The sequence below is a fragment of the Borostomias antarcticus genome, assembly GCF_949987555.1.
Source record: "Borostomias antarcticus genome assembly, chromosome: 9".
NCBI classification, from domain to species: Eukaryota; Metazoa; Chordata; class Actinopteri; order Stomiiformes; family Stomiidae; genus Borostomias; species Borostomias antarcticus.
This window is the reverse complement of record NC_140242.1, coordinates 25,784,687-25,806,280: the sequence shown is the minus strand read 5'-3', so window position 1 is coordinate 25,806,280 and position 21,594 is coordinate 25,784,687. Positions and strand designations below refer to the sequence as shown.

General features: G+C 44.3%; 2 protein-coding genes across 2 annotated transcripts in view; one reads left to right on the top strand and one right to left on the bottom strand.

Moving 5' to 3' along the window:
- Window positions 1-2,989: 2,989 nt before the first annotated feature.
- tank (TRAF family member-associated NFKB activator) lies at window positions 2,990-8,800 on the bottom strand. The gene is made up of 8 exons (XM_084443221.1): window positions 8,669-8,800; window positions 7,181-7,322; window positions 6,613-6,721; window positions 6,265-6,371; window positions 5,263-5,327; window positions 5,054-5,172; window positions 4,059-4,474; window positions 2,990-3,358 (listed from the first exon to the last, which is right to left on the bottom strand). The coding sequence occupies exons 2-8, from the start codon at window positions 7,277-7,279 to the stop codon at window positions 3,173-3,175; spliced, it is 1,101 nt and encodes a 366-aa protein (XP_084299347.1). The 5' UTR covers window positions 7,280-7,322; window positions 8,669-8,800; the 3' UTR covers window positions 2,990-3,172.
- Window positions 8,801-15,744: 6,944 nt separating this feature from the next.
- Window positions 15,745-21,594, top strand: part of rbms1b (RNA binding motif, single stranded interacting protein 1b) — a 29,770-nt gene continuing 23,920 nt past the window's right edge. Inside the window, exon 1 of the mRNA XM_084443219.1 lies at window positions 15,745-15,948. Coding sequence (XP_084299345.1) covers window positions 15,877-15,948 — 72 coding nt within the window. The 5' untranslated portion in view covers window positions 15,745-15,876. The remainder of the gene's footprint in view (window positions 15,949-21,594) is intronic.

Genomic DNA, 21,594 nt, shown 5'->3' with positions numbered 1-21,594 from the left:
TTCTTGTTCGTATGAGTTAGTGAGCCTTTTTTTTTCTTCACGTGCGTCTAGGAAGCTACGTTTATAAATGCTTACATTTTAGACCAAACTAAAAAATATGATGGGCCTATGTTCCGACTCTATAGATACATCTAAACGAGAAAGAAAAAAGCCCACTCGACTTACACACTCAACAACTGTAGCCTACATGCTGACGACATGAATCATGGGTGGGGGATGACAGGTTCACTATGCACTTCGTTTAAAATTAGTTGTAATACATAATTCACAAATGCAAAAGATCTTAGATCACAGATCATCCACTCTATATTAAACATCAAGATAAATGCCATACGACCAACCCTGGTCTAGATGGATCTCTGGCTCGTTCTTACGTTGAAAGAAAGAACTAGCCCCCATGTCATATGTCAGTTTTTCCACTCTGTCTGCTCCAATTGGAGTTGGAATAAGCTTGCCTGTCCCCAGAAGCCCAAGACTTCCAAATTTCCCTGAACTCTCTACAGCGTCGAGTGGCAGTGCAGCAGTGCTGCTGATTAGCATGCAGTAATGATGGGGAGATGGGCATCCATTGTTCTAACACCTCCCCTCTCCTCCGCACCAATCTGTCACCGTTCAGCGGGCTAGCGCTGCCTCAAATGCTGCTCTCCACAAATGAGACGGATAATTAGTTGCCCCTCCCGAATCCTGCACTCTTCTCACCCCTGATTGCTTTCACCTTTTTGCTCCTGGCAATTTTGACACCTCGTAATCAGCCTGCTGCTTCCCCCTTCAATCCATATCCTTCTTCCTCCTCCTCTCTCAATTTTTTTCGTAGCCTATTTCTTAGATGTAGGCCTACCCCTCCAAAACGTAGCCTACCTGCTACAGCGGTCTAAGCTCTCATAGAACAACGAGATGTCCTATATTAGTACACAAGGACAAACAACGGACTCCTGAGGGCCGAAGCGGACATTTCTCGTTCACGTTGTTTTATTAACAACTGAGTAGACATAAAAGAGAAAAAAAGCCTAGCTGTCAGTGTAGCTTCCCTCTTCCAAATAACAAGGAATGACAACATAATTATGTGCAAGCATCTGTCGATGATTCCAGAGAGAGAAGCATGCAGTCTGCACTATGTTCAACTCTTCACAGATTTACAAGGAGGGAGAATCATTAGGGAGATTGCTTATTTGTATTTGCTACATTTTCAGAATAAATTCTCTCCTCTTTGTCCATAATTCTGATGTGAGATGAGGAAACTGTGGTTTATATTGATTCAACTGAGGCCGCATTATGCTTGACACATTGTACATGATGAAAATGTAATATTCAGCTTTGTAAATACAGAACAGGGACATGTTGTTGGGGACAAGTCTTATGATCAGACGATGGGCGGTGTTTTGGTATTTATATCCTGTGTTCTTGTCTTGATCACCAGCAGTGATCTGACGACCCCTTAGCAGAGGTCAAAGTGAACGGATGGGAGTCAGCCTCTCCCTCTGTTACCATCAAATCCTGTTCACTTACTATTAAGCCTAATTAATGTTCAAAAATGTCAGTTTGAGCAAAATCATATTCATTTTTTTTCAAGCAAATCGTGTTGACAGTCTGGCTATGCTTTTTTTTACACAGATAATGCAATCAATGATTAAGTATGAGGTGATCTGAAATATATATGTTGAAGAATCAATGATTAAGTATGAGGTGATCTGAAATGTATATGTTGAAGGCGTGTTGTTATGAAACACATACAGTACAAACTGTAATTCAAAACAAATCTCCTGTTTGTAGTCTTCACACCAGCTTGTCTATCCAGCACAAGTGTTACCAACCATATCTGAGGGGCTGTAAGGTCCTCACTGCTCAACAATGTGTTCCAGTATACATATTTGCCTATTTTCTTAACACATCATCACACAAGATAGTCAGAATTATTGCTATTGTTTGCAAAGCTGTGAATAAATATTAGCAGAAGTCTAAAAGCTGTTGTACTGTTTTTCAAAAGGCGAAAGACATCATTATACATCAGTGTTCAGCCCTGTAAGGTGCTTACAATGCAGAAGAACTTCAAACATTGCCTTGATTTGAGAAAAGAGGAGTGGGTTCACAAAATGAAGCAATGTTGTTTATGTAAGGTTTGCCAAGGCTAAGAATTAGATAATGTGAGACTAATTGAACAATGAGCATGTACTTGATGTTACAAAATCATGGTAAACATAGTTTTAATTGACTTGAAATACCTGCACTAACCTGCTTTGAATGTCCATATGGTGTTATAAATTATAAAATTGATTTAATTAACTGGAATTTCCTTCTGTACTAAGCATACCATACAAGCTGCTCCAAATGATATTAACAAATTTAACCCATTAGTTGTAGATTGCAAGAGAAACTGACTGACTGGAATTTCACTAATCAACATATGCTGAATATGAAATATTGCCAAAAATCTAACATTGGCATGATCGTAACACATGATGCTGACATTACAACACTAATGTCTCTGAGTTTTCTCAGAACAATTAGTCAACATCAGAAGAACTAATGTTGATTTGGCATCGTTTGATTCCGTTCAGTTTATAGTGTGCAGTTAACAGTGCGCGTGAAAATACACACATCAGTCTTCCTGCTATGGGGACATTTAAAAACAATGACATAACTAAGTTAAAATTCTTATTAATCCGAAAACGAGATGGAAATGAGCGCAATTCCAAGAACCTCACTGAGATTTGAAACGTACTGTATTGATTGAGTACAGTACAGTAGGCTATATTTCGCAATACTCAAAGGCAATGTTACACTGTCTGACAGGAGAGCATGAAGACAGGAAAGCAAGACAAGATTAAATGATCACTTTATTACACTCAGACCTACATGCTGTACAATATGATTACCTGTTGAATAGGTCAGCAATTTCAACGGCATGTTTTGAAAACAAAAAATACAGTAAAATGTACCATTCGACTCTTCCTCTTTATTCAACAAATTAAATAAATGAGAGTGGGTTGAAAAGTCCCATGGCAAGTGTCGGTGTCACTCCACATCCAGCACAGCGCATGTACTTCTAGGTGTGTGTGTGTGTTGGGTGGGTGTGTGGGGGGGGGGGGGGTTCAACAAAGACTTTAATAAAACATGAAGAAATCCTGGAGGCTTTGTTGTTGTATTGAGGCGGCTGAGTCTCTAGCCTCCAGTGTCAGTTCCTGGGTTCGATCTTACAGTGGGAGTAGAGGTGGCTCTTCATGTCATCCTGAGGCACCACGGCGTTGCAGAAAGCACAGCTGTCGGGACCGCCGCTCTGAGGCGGCGTCGGCGACGGTGGCGACGGCTCCGCACCCGCTGGCCCGGACGCCTCATCGCACAGCGCCGGGCTCCAGAGAGGCTACGGAGAGAGGGAAACGCACACACACACACACACCGGAGCTCTGGATTATTCATACACTTAGCTTTGCTTACACTCACCCACTTGACTGTTTTCGGCTCGGACTGTGCTGATGAAATAGCTGTTGCTTTGGGGAATACAAGCAAAAACAATGTCCTACTCGAACCCGCTCTGTGGTACCTGTCCTGTATCTCCACTGTGATGTTGCATATTCATGTTGAGGAGATCCCTGCGTGTTCCTTAGAAAACCACCGGGATCTCCAAACTAGAACTTGCATTCCACAAAGACATGTTAACGGTAGGGTGGCAGGTTGAAAATCATCTCGGCTATAATCACAGATTTGTTGGATTTGGACATTTTTATCTGGGCCTCCCTCTTTTTGGAAATCCTTCAATAGATTTGAACTTTTCCATACATAGCTCAACTGGATTGAATGGTGTGACCCGGATGAAGGCTTATGCTCTCTCTCTCTCTTTCTTTCTCTTTATTTTTTTTCTCTCTCTCTATCTCTCTTTTTCTTTCTCTTTCTCTCTCTCCCTCTCTCTATCTCTCTCTTTCTTTCTTTCTTTCTCTCTCTGTCTTTCTCTCCCTCTTTCTCCCATCCATTAGCAAGAAACCAATCTGTCACAGAAGGATTTGCTACTTTACCTGCCAAGAAAAAGAAGAAGAAAGAAAACAAGCACTTTGTGTGAACCTCACCTGTTGGGGCCCGCGCACGCTCTCCTGAGAGAGTGACGCAGAGGGGGAGGAGGGGAGGGAGGCGGGCGAGGGGTACGGGAATGGGATGGCGAGCTCCGTGGACATCTCCTCCGCCGCCGCCGCCTGGGGGCCGACGCCGACCGCCGGGCGCTTCCTGAGCACGGCCAGCTGTTCCAGGTGCCTCTCCGGGGCGCTGTTCAGGAAGTCGTACTCGCTGTCGGCGGCGGGGGGGAACTTGACGCTGAGTCTGGCGAGCGACTCCACCAGGTCCCGGTCCTCCGGGTTGGCGCCGCGGGACGCCAGCGGGGCGGGCGCTTGCTGGGGCTCCGCCCCCGGCCTCAGGCCCGAGGGGAAGGGTCTCTCGGCCTGCTCCGTGGTACCGTCCGTACACTGGATGGGCATGGAGAACTGCTGCTCTGTCCGACGGCAAACACAGGCGGTCTCACTACACGCTGGTCACGCTATTAACACGCAGCAACACACACCCACTCCCGGCGATCACATCACCGGCGCGTCGCCAATCGACCAGAACACGCGCGTCGTGGCGTTCGCCTGGAAGTGACACGCACTGAGAGTAATGTCACTTTCCCTTCACTTTCTTGTGGAGTCTAGTCGTTTCAAAGACAATGTGAGAATACAAGTGATCTCCTATTATCTACAGCCACAATCCAGCGCAGGCGTGGAATAATTAAGTGTTTATGTGCACATTCTATTTTCACTCAGGTGGATGGGCAGGGTTCAAAGGGCAACAAGGAAGTAATTCTGCAGTACTGGTGTCATTATTGAATTGTGTTCAGGAACAAGTCTAAAATTACCATATTGTGTTATGACATACCCAGAGTAATTGTAACTCAACATATTTTTTCTTTTGCAATTAAATTAGAGCAGGACTGGACTCCAGGATCAGAGGCCTTTTGTGACTTTCAACCCGACTGGAATAAAAGTCTGTTTCGTAATATTATAAAACAAATATTTTAATAAGATTTTAATATTACCATTTGTCATATCGTTTCCTCTGTAAAATCTTTTGAGGTGATCTTTCTGTCTTCTTGTTAACGTCCGTATCTGTTGGAATTTCCCCTGGAGTGCTTCAAATGCTTCAAGGACGTGTTTGCTAAGAGACAAAGAAAGAAAAGTAAGGAAACATTTCTTTGTCTCCTGTGATGAATTGGGGAAACGGTTGCTCTGTGCAAAAAGCACATACTTCTCAGCACTGCTGTTTACAGGCAATATATGATGAGCTTCTACAGCCGTTTCCATATCCTCCTTCTGAAAAACAAACATAACATTGAGGCTTAACCAAAAACCAAAAAAAAACAGTATTTGAATAAATATGATCAATGATCTTGGATGATTTACAGCATGTCAGCATTTAAATCTGTGTTTGCATCATGAATCAAAAAGCTGTCGCATCAAATAGATATCAGAGTACGTCTTCATCTGATCACAAGTAGGCTAACACACACTCGAAATAAAGAGCACCAGGGCTGCCTGTGATAAATTGTGAACAATGAAACTGGTTTCTGTGGGTAACTGCGACTGTAGTTTTAATCAAGCCATGGTGATATTATCCTCTAGTGCCACCCACTGGTGATAAATAGTACTGCATTCTCTCAATGATAAGTGCACAGTATTTGGATTCAATTAGATAATGGATTTTGCTTTGGACAGACAGTTGCAGTGAGAAATGAACCAAAACTGTGAAGAAAGAAATAGGCTCATTTTCACACAATTGACAATTTGAAGACTAATGTAAATAACTGCTAGAGCTGGGAAGGTTTAGGGGGGGTGGAGACGACGTCGGCAGCTAAAATTAGACCTTGCGACACTGATAACAGGAACAAGATAAAACAGATGCCATGCTACAGGAAGTAAAGCTATGGTATTGTTCACAATCCTATAGAGACAACAAGAGCACTGACTCAGTCATCAGGGCCTGACAGTAACATGGTGTCAGCCACAGGCACATTTATTGTGTCCATTTAATATACACGTGTGTGTGTGTGTGTGTGTGTGTGTGTGTGTGTGTGTGTGTGTGTGTGTGTGTGTAGCGTTACCAAATAAAAGGGTTAGTACACCCTTCTATTATTTCCCCTAGCATAGAATAATGACTAGTAAAACATACATGTAATACTAATATTAGTAATAATAGTAATAACAGTAATGTTATAATGTGATAGACTAATATTAACTGTGTGTAACATACCAAGTAATGCGTTTTCCTACAGGAGTTGGGGTTGTCAAGGAGATGATTGAAAGGCGGCGTGTTTTTCTCATCCTGTTTCCGGGGAGGAGCCTCACATCGACCCTCTCCTACGAACCAAGTATCAAATGAGTGTCAGATAAATCCCAAAGTAACACTAGTCTGTCCGGTTTATCCAGCAACACTGAAATCAGGATATGAAGTGATAAAACGCTTAAGGCGAAGATGGGAACAGCAGATGCCAACTGTCCTCACAGAATCCTTTACTCCTAGACCCGACATAGTGTGCAGATAAATAATCTCATGTGAAAAAAGAAATCTAATGTGAATAAGAAAGCATATGTCACTAACCTGGTGGTTGTTTTGCTGACATCAACTGAGCCTCAAGCTTCGAAATCTTTTGCTGTTGGTCTTCTATCCTCTGCTGAAGCTGCAGAGTGTAGCGTTCATAGTAATCAGTCTGCAACGGTGAAGTATGGCTGTGTTATTGTTGCAGTGATGTTACTGACATTAAAGACTGCCTTGCTACCACCTCAGGAGCTAATCAGCCTAACCACGAGGGAGCCCAAGCCTATCTACAACAACATCAATGCTAGATCTTGAACAGTTAAGACTGGAAAAACTACAAACGTTTTAAATCAACATTCCACTTTTTTTGCTCTCTTGTCAAATGCCCTTCAATAGCAACAATCTGTAACTAATAATCAAATAAGAAGAGATGATCACTGTTGAATTATTGCATTATTAGAGATGATCACTGTTGAATTACTGTATAATTACTATTGAGCAATCGCCCTGTATTACAACTGCGTAGGCGGACGCAGTGCCAGAGTCCAGTGCTTCTCAGAAGTACGTTCTCCGTAGTACGTTCTCCGTACTACGTTCTCCGTACTACATTCTCCGTAGTATAATAAAGTACCTTCTGCTGCAGTTCCCTTTTGGCACTGTCCTTCTCGAGCGAGGCCTGTCGGTAGGCTTCGAAGGCTTTGTTGAGCTGGTCTCCAATGTTCCTCTCCATGCCGGGGGCTCCACGGTCATCACGGACGCAGCACACATGAGCCCTGGTCGTCCACACGTCACACGTAAGGCCACAAGGTCTCAGACCACCAGGCCACAAGGTCTCAGACCACCAGGCCACAAGGTCTCAGACCACCAGGCCACAAGGTCTCAGACCACCAGGCCACAAGGTCTCAGACCACCAGGCCACAAGGTCTCAGACCACCAGGCCACAAGGTCTCAGACCACCAGGCCACAAGGTCTCAGACCACCAGGCCACAAGGTCTCAGACCACCATCGCAGCAACTCACTAGTCATCGTTAGCTAGTAATGGTATTTTTTGTTATTGTGATGTTAGTTCACAACAAACAGACACAATGCTATTCAAATTCAGGGAAAACATTAACTTGCCGTTTAAATTGTTAGTAACATTTGGGTCTAACATTTAGGGACATTATAGGCCTGTCATAGAAAAATGTATGGTGATCATAAAACGAATCCCCAAAATAACGCCTGGTAATTTGTATGCCGTATGAAGTTTCCCAGTTTGTTTTTCTCTTGTGTGACACTAACTAAATGCTCCTGACTAACTTAAAGCTCTTCCTCGCCTATGGGATCAACACATGTACAAATACACATTTAGTGAGACCAATTTAGAATTCAATTACTTGCATTTTGCTATTGCCACACATATCTTGTGTTGCGTGTCTTATATCCGGTAGATTTACATTGTGTAGCCTGTTACTACTTACTTACTTACTTACTTACTTACTTACTTCTATTTCTACTACTACACTTGTTTCAGCATTGCTTTATTTTATGGTTTGGAGGTCTCAAGTAAGTAAGCATGTAATTGTATGTGGTACCTAAATCTAAAGAAAGATCATGTAATACATACAGTCTCTCTCTCTCTCTCTCTCTCTCTCTCTCTCTCTCTCTATATATATATATATATATATATATATATATATATATACACACACACACACACACCAGGATGAAGCAAGTTGTTACACTATAAATTCAATACAGTTACAATGCAATTGCAATTGGTTACTTCAGTTAACAAAACAAGTATCTATACTCGCGTATTGGTCATCCATAAATCATGGGGAGCTTCTGAAATGTCAATACGTTGAGGATAATGACGGTGTTCAAGGCAGCATTAACTGTCCAAGATCAACCATTATGTTGATTAGATATAGGATAGGCTAGGCTACTTAGGGTAAAAATCGCTCCATTCCAGCTCTGAAGTCTATCGAGAAGTGCCAATATCTTGCAACTTTGTAGATAACTAGTGCTGCTTATTGTAACTCAATGGGATCTAGTCTAGGCTACTGTAGTCTACTCGACTCGCTGGCTGAACTCGACCATAATGCATCAGACTTCGCGTTCAATAGTAGAAACTTACCTTCATTCGAAAATTGTCACAATATCGTTTAGCCACCTCGGCACTTTCCAGTTCTTCATGTGGCCTACAAAAGTTACGAAGCTCAGAAGAGGATATGGTGTGTTTCGTACAAATGTACATTTTACATAGTTTACTAGTGTTGGGAACTTCCCTCGGGGAATCCCCAGCGCCGTAGACTTCCGCCTCGCCGATTCTGACCAATCAGCTGCGAGTTGGTGCAGTTGGCTGAGGGTTCTTCTTTCTCCTACACGTCTCTCTGTCCTGTTGTGCATATTTCACAGATCCGATTAAACAACGTTAAGCAAATAAGGAGTTTGTGTTAATTGCATTCTTGTATATTACTGCCTGTGCTTTCTCTGGGCCTGTTACCATATACACCACAACACCACTCCACTTTAAGTGTGATAATCAAGGTTTGTCAAAAGGACTATAAATTAACTAATTAACTAAAAATTCATCTAATCACAGCAGTGCATCTTACTCACATGCGTTAATATTAACAAAGGAAGTCACATATGTGGTTGTGTTGTGGAAATATCCTACAGTAGCCTAGTTGTAGTCTACAAAGTGGAGCACTGCAAATTGTAGCTACTAAAAGTGATGCACTGCAACCATTTTATAGAATTGTCATGGATAGATCGTGGATTATTAATAAACTGGTTTGTTTGAGGAATGGTTCGAGAGATTCGTTGATGATACGTCTTAATAGTCCTTAGCACTTTCAGCTGCAATTTATTTCTGTGTCTGTATACCCATTGAGTGGATATGTAGTGATTAATATATGTAAAAGTATGTAATGTACCTATCCTATTTTGATTTTCACCGTTTTTGCTGTTTCAAAAATAGCTTTGTTCTCTAGGAGCAGAGAAACTGCACTTGAACTGCTGCGAAGCAACGACCAGCAGATGGCAGCTAAGAGCCTTTTACTCTGGTAAATTCCAAACTTCCTAGAAATATGGGAGGATTCTTTCAATTAGACAAACAGAGCTTTCCTTTGAGACGATGTTTACATGTAACGCTGACAGGAGGAAACTAGTGAAAATGCTCGAATCTTCACTCACTGAAATGAAATGTACTTGGATAATGAGACTACGAGAATAAACGCTATATAGAAACAATGTTCAACAAACTGCTGTTTGCTGAGCAGTGAGTGTCTTGCCCTGCGTGGTAAAACACCAGCCTCATAGACATGTGAAGATGTCTGCTGGAATACCTTACATTCTTGTCTGAGAGAGAGAGAGAGAGAGAGAGAGAGAGAGAGCCTCACAGCCTCTATCTGCTGCCTTCGCCGGTGTCCACAGGGAGGCGACTCTGGGACTCTGATTGACACATTCATGTCATTCTTCTGAGAACGAGGAGGGGCGCAGGCTTTCCAAAAACAATATGGCCTGCTCTAAGAAAAAAAGAAAAGATAAACAAAAAAACATAAAAATTCTTTCTTTAAAAAAAAAAATATATAATGATGTTTGTTTTATTTTAATCTGTTAATGACATAGTTTTATATCAGTGACAGACAAAGCGATTTGAGACACATTGGCCAATCAAATCTGACGTTACTAGAATAAGTGGATACGCTGGCCCCGTCTCCCAGTGTGTGTGGGGAGGCTCAGCCAGTGTGCACCTCCGCTGGGGGCCGCGGGGGTCTTTGTTCAGATAGCCTGGAGCAGCGGGGCCACCCAGACCTGACTCCTCGCTCCCTCCCTGGGCATCCTCCACCCTAGGAGGCCCGTCATCCATGACCCTACTCACAGGCATTCCAACCCCGACCTTTCACCCCAGGGCCTGCGTGACCAAACATCCCCAATTCAGATCACACTTGGGGAAGCTCTTCCTCTTGAAGGGATTGAGGAGCTGTGTGGAGGGCTGTAATAAAACTCAAAAAGAGTCCCCTTTAGCTCATAGACTTGCATTTCACATTGTGGAGGACCAAAAAAACAATGAAGAGATAACTGAATGGTGGAAAGTGGATTATGATTAATTAAGAGCAAAGTGTTACATGATCACGGGATTCCATTGTAATCACATCCTCTCATACTCGTTCACGTTAAGCATCAGTGTGAAGTACATAATATGAAAAATAAACCACGTTGAACCTTGAACGTGCCATCCATAGTCTGGGTGATTTGTAGAAGTTAATGCTGACGGAAATAGTTGGTGTTGTTCACAAACTAACCAGATGGAGACGTTTTCTGGCAGCCGCCAGTGGTGAAGAAAAGCCAAAAGAAAGTCCCCCCCCCCCCAAAAAAAAAAATTCCAGTCAATCAAGAGCGTATCTATCAAACGCCTGATTATCTTATCGTGGTTGGACTCCGGCCAGGTGCCTGGGTCTGGCTGAATTAACTCCTCTCTGGTTGAGCCGAGTTGCAGGTCTGGTTAGAGAAGTGTACATCCTGATTCACTGCCTGATAAGCAGAGGGGAGCCACACTTCACAAAGGGACATTCTGTTCCCTTTCATGTGACAAGTCTGGCCTGTTTGATCCACCTCTGGCCCCGCCGCCGCCGCCGCCGCCTCCGCCGGCAGCTCTCCAATCAGGAGCCGGGTGATCTGTAATCATGGCCGTCAATCAGTCAGTCTGGGGCCCCTCCCTCTCCTGCCCCACCCAGAACCAGTCAGACACACCGTATAGCTCAGAGCTAAGTTAGTTTAATTTCCACTCTGTTTGTAAGACAAACCCGCACGCCCTAGAATAGCTGAAATACCTTTCGCACTCCCACTTATTTCCTGGGTTGTGTCACTAGACAATGATAGATGTTATTGTTTTCAAGACAGCTGAATAATATCCCCTTTCACATATACTCACTCTCACTGTCATCAGATGTGATAGACACAGTTACTATGCTCAGCTGATCAATGTTAAACTGCATCAAAAATGCTCAGCAAATGTCTCATTGGCCAGGATCTCACTGAGTGACACCTGGAATGATTCTTCCTCTCGTGTCTATAATCAGTCAAAGGCATGTTATACCCCTCACATACCAGAAACCTCCAGTCCTCCATGTTATACCCCTCACAAACCAGAAACCTCCAGACCTCCATGTTATACCACTCACAGACCAGAGTCCTCCATGTTATACCCCTCACAAACCAGAAACCTCCAGACCTCCATGTTATACCACTCACAGACCAGAGTCCTCCATGTTATACCACTCACACACCAGAAACCTCCAGTCCTCCATGTTATACCACTTACAGACCAGAGTATCCATGTTATACCACTCACAGACCAGAAACCTCCAGTCCTCCATGTTATACCACTCACAGACCAGGGTCCTCCATGTTATACCCCTCACACACCAGAAACCTCCAGTCCTGTTATACCTCTCACAGACCAGAGTCCTCCATGTTATACCACTCACACACCAGAAACCTCCAGTCCTCCATGTTATACCACTCACAGACCAGAGTCCTCCATGTTATACCCCTCACACACCAGAAACCTCCAGTCCTCCATGTTATACCACTCACAGACCAGAGTCCTCCATGTTATACCACTCACACACCAGAAACCTCCAGTCCTCCATGTTATACCACTCACAGACCAGAGTCCTCCATGTTATACCCCTCACACACCAGAAACCTCCAGTCCTCCATGTTATACCACTCACAGACCAGAGTCCTCCATGTTATACCCCTCACACACCAGAAACCTCCAGTCCTCCATGTTATACCACTCACAGACCAGAGTCCTCCATGTTATACCCCTCACACACCAGAGTCCTCCATATTATACCACTCACAAACTAGAAACCTCCAGTCCTCCATGTTATATCACTTACCAGGAATCTCCATCCTGATTAAGTGATGAGACACATCTTGAAAAGAGCTGATCCTGTAACACCGTGACCTGGACACTTACAGAGAGGCGTCAGAGTTGCAGAAAGACAGACCTCATAAATCTTAGAGGGGGGGGGGGGTCCCATGGGGAGCGGAGGGTCTCCTAACTGAGCCTGAACAAGTCTTTAGAGAGGTCAGATGGGGTTCCTCTCCGCCCTGTCTTCTTGCAACTAGATCATGTAGTGAATTCTGTGACAGTGTCGCCGTGACTCGAGCAGTGCGCTCAGTTTAGGAATCCCTCTGGATCAGAGCAGGCTGGACCACAGCAGGCCTGGCTCATCTCGCCACCACTTTCACCAATCAAACGATCCAGTTTCAAACGCCCTTGGCACATGCGCACATTCATATTTGTGTAAATCTTTTTTTTTGGTCTTTCTTTGTTCTTCACAAGCGTAATTGATAAATGCCACTCATGTTCACCACAACAGGGACAACTTCCTGTCACGGGGGTGCGGGTGAGGGGGTTGTGGGTGAGACGGCGGGGGGGGGAGGTCTGGCCTCTGTGGATCCACAGCATTCTGGAGCCTGACTTGAGCACAACAGTAAATCTTGGCCCATCTGATGGTTTCCCTGCGTGTCTCTTGAAGCCGGCCAAATAAACAAACTGCTGTAGGTCTGCAGAGAGAGAGAGAGAGAGAGAGAGAGAGAGAGAGAGAGAGAGAGAGAGACAGAGAGAGAGACAGAGAGAGAGATAGAGAGAGAGAAGACCAGGCGCTGGGCAGAGAGAGAGAGAGAGAGAGAGAGAGAGACAAGACCAGGCGCTGAGCAGAGAGAGAGAGAGAGATAGAGAGAGAGAGAGAGAGAGAGAGAGAGAGACTATACCAGGCGCTGGGCAGAGAGAGAGAGAGAGAGAGAGAGAGAGACAAGACCAGGCGCTGGGCAGAGAGAGAGAGAGAGCGAGACTATACCAGGTGCTGGGCAGAGAGAGAGAGAGAGAGAGAGAGAGAGAGAGCTCTGGCATGCAGACCAGGCAGGGGGGGGGGGGGGAGGAATGCAGAGGGAAAACTCACAGATCAGATTTCAGGAACCAAGAGAACAAGCAGCCAAGGAGAATAAAATTAAACCCAGGGGTAAAATGAAATCCACAAGGAGCTTGGAGGGGGTGGGGGGGTGATGCAATATCCTTATTTCTTATCTTTATACATCCTTATTTAAGTATTCACTTAAGATAGAGGGCGTGAATCAATTGAGCAATTGGCTTATCTCAAAATATATTTTAATTCGTTCAAATCACTCGTTTTATGGTTATAGTTATGGTAGTGTTAATCTATTCGAGTGCTTGGAGTGAGCGTGAATGAATTTGGGGAAACAAAATGGCAGAGTACAGGAAGTCAGAGCAACCCCCCACCACTGTGTGTCGAGCCAGTGGTTTCCATCAGAGACAGACGGAGAAAGCTGCACATAAATTATTGTTGTTTTAGTTGAGGCTCTGGCCTCGGGGGTTCCTGCTATTAGTGTGAGTGTGTGTGTGTGTGTGTGTGTGTGTGTAGGGGGGGGGGGGGTTTAGTGAATTTGTAGAATAAAAAGACCCAACTTATCCTCCGTTACACAGAAAAACTGGACTCATACATGCTAATGTTTCTGTAGTCAGCCTGTTTGGGCTGTGTCATTGTTTTCTCCACACCAAGGTCAGCGAGTGCACAATCAGGTGAGCTCATCCTGACCGTTGAATAGAGATCTGCATACAGCCCCCTATAGAGACACCAAGCATCTGGCAAAGTGATGGTCAATCACAAAACCAACTGATTACTCACACTCACTCACTTAAATCCAATGTGATCTCGGTCACATTCACCAGTGTTCATATAAAGTCAATACCCCCCGTAGTTACACGTGTATATGTCACATATATGTCACAATGCATAGTGTTGGTAACATAAATGCCAGGTAGCGAGGAGCGCTGTTTCACCTGTGTGTGTATTAACCCGGCCCAGTCGTTGGCTTGGGTGATTCGGGTTGATAAATGAACGTGTCCTGTCGCTCCATCTGGAACCGAGTAGCAGGACAGAGCGGCAGCACGTTATAAATCGACGGGGATGGGAGCATCAGGTCCACCGATGACCCGTACCGACCCTCCTGGGCTTTCAAACAGAGCTGAGGAAACCAGGGGTCCATGGTCGGGCAGCGGGGACACAGAACTCTGCTTTGATTCTCACGAACATGGATAATTATGTAGCTACAACAAGGGTGTCGTCACCGTGCTCTCTTTCCAAAACTCCTCTCTGGGTTAGTTTGTATAGTGCTAACAGTTTGACATGACCACTGTCTGCGTGAGGTCATTTTCAGGAGTAAATCATAGATAACATGTACTCTGCTAGATAACATTGGTCAGTATATTACTTGCATTTGTCTTTGCGTCAATAAAGTTTTATTCCAAAGAGAGTACCTACGTGATCGTATCAGGGGCCTTGTGCAGAAATAGGCCGGGCCCTTCCTTACTGGGCAGGAAGCTTCCTGTTCCAAAGAGCAGGAAGTCCTCTCTATGATCCTTGATCATCTCCTCCTATCACTGGGCCTGGGGGGGGGGGGGGGGGGGGAGTGGGGGTCGTTTGGTGCCTGTACGTTGTCACTACTTTTGTATTTCTCGTACTTTGATATTGTATTTCTGTATTCCTCGACTGTAAGTTTGTACATTGTTATTGTTGTCTGCAGGCTAGCTGCTCTTGTATTTTTCTATACTCTGCTACTGTATTAATTTAGGCTACTGTAAAAGAAACCTCTCCGTATGTTCTTCCCTGTCTAAATAAAGACTTCTATAGGCTATATCTAGCAATCAAGCATATTTTAGGGCTGAATGTCCAAGATATTATTTGTATCTAAATTCTGAAACATCATCAGAAAAGGTTTATTGCTTATTTCAATAGGAGATCATCAGTTGCTTCTGGGCCACATATGGTCCACTAGCCTACACTTTCTCGTGGCGAATGACAAATCCGTTTCTCTGACAAAACTATGATGTAGGCTATAACTGCCGAACGGTGTTATGGATGTGTAATATCTTCATCATTATGACATTAACAAACTGGACAATTTCATGAAAAACAGAAGTTATAATTCTGCTTATCATGACGCATTTCTGGCCCCTAGCTATTTCACAATTCCAGCCAGCAGTCAGGATCTGTCTACTCTGGCTCTGTCCTAGAAATGAACACAGATCACAGAGCCCATTCCTCGAAGCAGGTCCTATCCGCCCACACGCTGCCGAAAACCCACAGTTCATTCGCACGGGGGCTCGCTTCTACACCGCTGGTCTTCGCAGTTGGATAGGGTGAGGTCTTTACGCAGAGAAGCGAACATCGCCCAAACAAGGAATCGACGGAAATACTGAAGCATCCTTCAGTTCCTGGTCGACTACTTAACATTTCTATCTACATGGGAAAAGTGTGGAAACAACAGATGTACCCCCAGTGCTCCTACTATTACCCACAATACCTGCAAGCGAAGGTAGGCGATTAGTAAAACTGTTTTTCTCTGTGGGTTGTCAACACTGTCAGATTTCTGTTTGCTCGCTGCCCGCTGGTTGGATCACCGAAGCGCAAAAAAGGCGCAACGGAAAAAAAAAACATGCTGTGGTTTGTTTGCGTAATGCTCTTTAGCATCTGTCCGAACTGATGTTTCGACTTGATTCGTGGACGTCTTTTGATTTGAGATTGTGCTCTACGGGAATACCTTGATCCGTAACAGGATATAATCTAGAACAATCTACAAATAGCCAGTATGCTCATGTATGAATGCTTATTTCAACCTCTAGGAACTGTTAAGTAAAGTGTATCGAAAGTAGGCTTTGCTTCAGGATTAGCCTGTATATTAAATTATTATGTGTACAGTATAGCTAAGTAGGCTACGGGGCATGTCAGGGATAGTGGACAGCAGTCCTCAGTTGACCTACAGTATTGTACAGGCATCTCAGCTGACTGACATCAAGAAGCTCCTAATGTTTCATCAGCTTGACTGGGACTGGGGATGAGTAGGCCTACACACAGGACAACATACCACTAATGGATCAATCCAACACATAGCCTAGTATAGGCCACATTGTCATTTGATTGTTTGTATTGCTCAGTTTATTGTGCAGCATGGGAAGAATCATACAGTGGGGCTGTACATTCTCTTTGAATCGGATTGAAGAATAGAGCTATTCATGAGGAAGGACAAGGTTCATATTGTTTTATGGCTCACTACAGATGTGCTGGGTGGCCTTCAGACAGAGATGGCTTGTAAGCCTTGAAGAGAGTCCTGCTCATAGCTGTGTGGACAACTGTCATGGTGGCATGGATATACATTATCTTTGTCCTGCTGTGTTCTGCAGGCCTCCCCGCAGGGATCTGCATGAATTGACTCTATTATTATCCTGTGAGCGGGCCTGGCACCAGAATTTTCCTCGAGGCTGTAAATATTCTGTTTTTCCTATATGTATTTAAGTTCTTTTTAACTTTTAATAATGCATTGCCTCTTTGAGGTTCTTGCTATGATGGATTTGGGCCACTGTCTTGTGATGCTGTTAGAGAAATGACAAAAACATCACAGGCAACAAAAAAAAAAGGTGTTAGATTTAGAAGTCTCACTTGTCTCACACAGGAGATTGCACAGGCAATCCAAAGCAAATTCTTTGTATGAGTGAAAACCTACCTGGCCAGAATAAATATGATTATGATTCAAAGTGTACTTCTATCACTGAAAAGGGAAACAAGCTTCCAAGAGCTGGATAATTATTAAAATCCTCACAGACTCCAAGTCATGCAGGGTGGAAACCTGAACTAATTAAAGTGATCATATTCATTGGTGAAGTGTCCTTGTCAACATAAGCTTTTTAATTTAATCAATGACAAGGTGAGCGTATTAACTGCAGTTGGTCTTTACGCGCAGAGACTGTGGACAATGCTATTATGCTGCGGCTGAAAAGCTCTATACAATGTTTACAATAAAGTTTGGAGAGTTGCCTGGCAGCGGAATGTACACAATGAAGCAGCACTGTGAAGCCACTCTCTCCGGGCCGGCCTGAAAGAGCACCCATTGTGTTCATATGATTCTCATTCTTGGGACTTTTGACATGGGCAAAATGAGGGCCTAACACCAGAATAATGCCATCGCTGCTATTGGTGGTCTCTGCCAAGTGGCTCTCTCCTAAAAAAAAAAAAGGGAAAAAAAAGGAAAGAGAAAAAAATGAGAACATGTCCAAATGCCATACACAAGTGTAAAGGTGTTCTTGGCCTTCGTGAGATATGAATGTGATCATGTCTTATTAAGGTCTGCTCCTGTAAACAGTTTAGATGAAGGCACAGTGTAATCAGGCAGCAGGAGCTGCAGCAGCAGAAAATCAATCTCAATGCAAAATGAATATTACAATTCATGTTCCCCTTTGTATCATTTTGTAAAGTCAATTATTAGGAAGGATTGTGTTGTCGGGGTTGAATGGAATTGAATTTTCATTTCTCATCAAGACTCTCGCTACTATTCCTTTCTTCCATGAAAACATATATTTTATTTATGAGGAATACAGATAATCATCTCACATCAGGCTGTTTCAATAATGATCAATTTGCTCTTTCCTGAATTATTTATAAAACACCTCACTGGATATGAGAATATGAAAGATGATTGAACAAAATGTGCATGTCAACCATTTTTCTCCATCTCTATGAATATGGCTATATTTGCTTGTAATCATAATGAATATGAGGATGCGTATGCAAGATATTAAATGTTCACTATTTGCCTACGAATATGAAAAGTAATATTAACTTTTCCCTCTGAAACAAATTGCATGCATTACTTTTAATCACAGTGCAATCCTGAGCCTTCACTCAAAACATATTCCATATGATACTGTATCTCGAAACAAAATGAGAAGCCCTCGTGCAACAAACTATATAGAAAACCCTCTCCACTGACCTCCAGTGATGCCAAAACACTTCCACTGACCAATGTGCTCTCGACAGCAAACCATCAGTGTTTGATACCCTCCACCTACCTGCTGTGAAGTCAAACGCAGATCCTCATGATCGAGTGGATCTGGAATCGCATGATCTGGGAGCGCTCGGTACAGATGGGCACAGTGCCTTCAGTCACGTGGGCAGTCTGCTACGGTCTCACCCTGTCAAACCACCGTCTCTGCTTCTCTGTGAGAAATGCAGCGTTTTGAAAAAGTTACAGTAATGCTCCCGCCGGAAATTAACTGAGGAGATGGGCTCGACTGTTATCGCGGGACACGTGTGTCTAGCCTGGGAGGACTGTAGGGGATGAGGTCGATACCGGTTTCTATTTGATAAGATACGACTCTCTTCTGACCTTCAAAAGAGATTTCGTGGAGTGATCGATGGCCTGGTACAGAAATGAACGCCGCTGTCAGGGCTTGTATTCTCCTGTAGGACACAATAAAGGCTTTATATTGAATTATATATTGCCATTCAATACCCCTGATGGAGTACAGAGCCCCCATCTTTGAATCCCCAATGATAATGGCTTTGTGTGAGACTCTCCTAAGCTCGTCGTGTTATTTAGCGGTCGCTAGTCACGTTCATTCACAGAAAACAAATGGCGTTTTCATGGAACTAGGCTGCTCTTACCCCACCCCCCTCTCTGCGGATTTGCGGCCTGTCTTCCTGTGTGACATGCGTCAACAAAACAGACGCATAGCTCTCAGTTGTGGTATATCTGCTTCCACCCTAATACGCTTCAGAGCCGTCGTCCAAAATGATTCTGTCTCGCTGTGTCTTGGACCCCCGGCGCCACCGCCTCCGTCTTGGCAGGAAGGTAAATACCGAGCCGTTACTACAGCTTCCTGTCGCTGGAAATGCCCCCGGGCTGGACAGGAGAGCTGCAGGGAGCTGGATCTCTGGCCGTGGGAACTGCTAGGCAGAGAGGAAGCTGGTGGAGAAGACATGGCTGCTTGTCAGAGGAAGTGCTGTTAGATGGGTGTTGTGAATTTATTTAAACCCAAAGTGCCCGGTGCTCAATCCATTAAGTGTGTGTGTGTGTGTGTGTGTGTGTGTGTGTGTGTGTGTGTGTGTGTGTTTAGGGTGTAGTATGACCTGCAGCCAGAATGAAATAGAAAGGGATCCACTGCAGGGTAGTGGCAGGCTTCCTGGTTCTGTGTTTGTTCAGCAGTGACAGATGTATCGTGTCAAAACAGCCTGCTTGGGATCTGATTTGTGGCTGCAGAGCCAGACCCCATGGTGACATTGCAGGGTTTTCTGTCTGAAGTTCATTCATAGGAGCGATATTTATCAACACAATTAACCGAGAAGCATGTGTGGAAGTGTTAGACAGTCTCAGCTCAAATCATGTCAACTCTCACTATTCCTGAATTGACGGTTACACTAATTACTACTACTTTACTTGTTTGAATGTTGATTGCAGTGGTGTAACAGTAAATGAAATGCAGTAGAGGACGTAAATACTGGTGATTCTGTCTTCAGGAAATATAATATGATGACTATAAGGATCATATTTGACAGGAAGGGTGGTTGGAGTTCATTTTCACCTCTCAAATGGCCTCTGCAGAGTGCTGAATCAGACATGTCCTCTGCTCTGATGCGTTGACCTATTGACATGGTGGCCTGAAGGACCTCTCCACATGCTGGCCTTTGGCGCCTTTTAGGAACCATGTATGTCATTAAAACGTGCACATTAAAATGGTGTATCACTGATACCCCCACCCCCCCCCCCCAATGAAGGGTAATTGAAGTGGAAGTTTAAAGAGATAATTCCTCCAGCGCCACGCTGAGAACAGAAAGATCGAATCTTGACTCTCATTGGCCTTTTTGTTTTAAAGCTGATTTGTGTTTAGACCAATGTTGACTTTGCTCTGTTTGCAGTGGTCAAAAGAACAGATGTTGCATAATCTTATTAGCAGCCAGTTCAAAGCCGCAGACACAAAAGACCAAACAAAGAGCATGCTGGGAGAGAGCTCTGGCAGTGGAGGGGGCTCACTGGTCCGCCCCTGTGACAGAGGGACAGGGAACTGGCCCCAGGTCAACAGTACAGTAGTTGTGCTCCATCCATTTTTACCTCCGCCCCAGCAACGGCGCAGGCAGCGACCGTTGGTTTGTTGGTTGGTTCGTTGGTTTGTTGGTTCGTTTGTTGGTTGGTTCGTTGGTTCGTTTGATCTTTAGTAGGATTACGCAAAAACTACCAGACCGATTTTCATGAAATGAAATCGGTGGAGGGGGTGTAGCATGGTCCAACTTCGAACCTGTTACATTTCGGAGCGGATCCGAATCGCGGGGCGAGTCCACGAGCCGCCCGAACACGGCCAGCCAGTCTGAGGAGCGAAACATTCCCCTCGTTCATTGTCAATGGAGGTGGGTTGAAACGGTCGTATCTCGACATGGGAAGGTCACAGAGGCACTGCGTTTGGACCGACATAAAGCTCTCGACCTAACGAATGGAGCAATACCAAAAATGTCCTGCTCGCATGCACGTGCGCGCGCACAGAGCCACGAAATGCTTTCATGGGCGGTCTCCGAGCACCACTTCTAGTTTGTATTTGTAGTGGAGTTGCTTGCCCAGAGGCAGATTCTAGGAGGCAATTATACTATACAAGAGCAAATCTTCAGCTCAGGCTTAAGTCGGGGGGGGAGAGTCACTGTGCTGTAAAGAGGTGGGGGGCAATAAACCAGGTTAGCAAGAATAACCAGGTGGGATATAGGCAGAGGTCGGGAGAGGCGATCTACTGAAGGTCAGCATTAACTCACACCCTCCATCAACACCGTTGGTTTTCCAATCAGAGACCTGACACTAGTGGGTGAATTGGTTTTGATTTATAGCCAGGCCTAGTGGTGGGGCGGTCCCCGCTGGTGCTTTCTGTCCTAATGAAGAGCTTCTCCCTCCCCTTTCACACATTAGGATCTCTGTCTGGCAGCGTCTCTTTGTTACAGTACAGGGATTAATCCATGCATGTAATCAGAGCTTGACAAAGGCTTACCTGACTCAAATTATATCACTCTGATCCCCTTATCTGTATTTTCATCACAATCAGTGGGCGGTGGTGAATTAAATACCTATATACTGTAGCCTATATAATTATCTCTATACATTTTTGGCACTTTTGTTCAATTTACTTCCTGCTGTTCGAAGTCAGAGAACCTT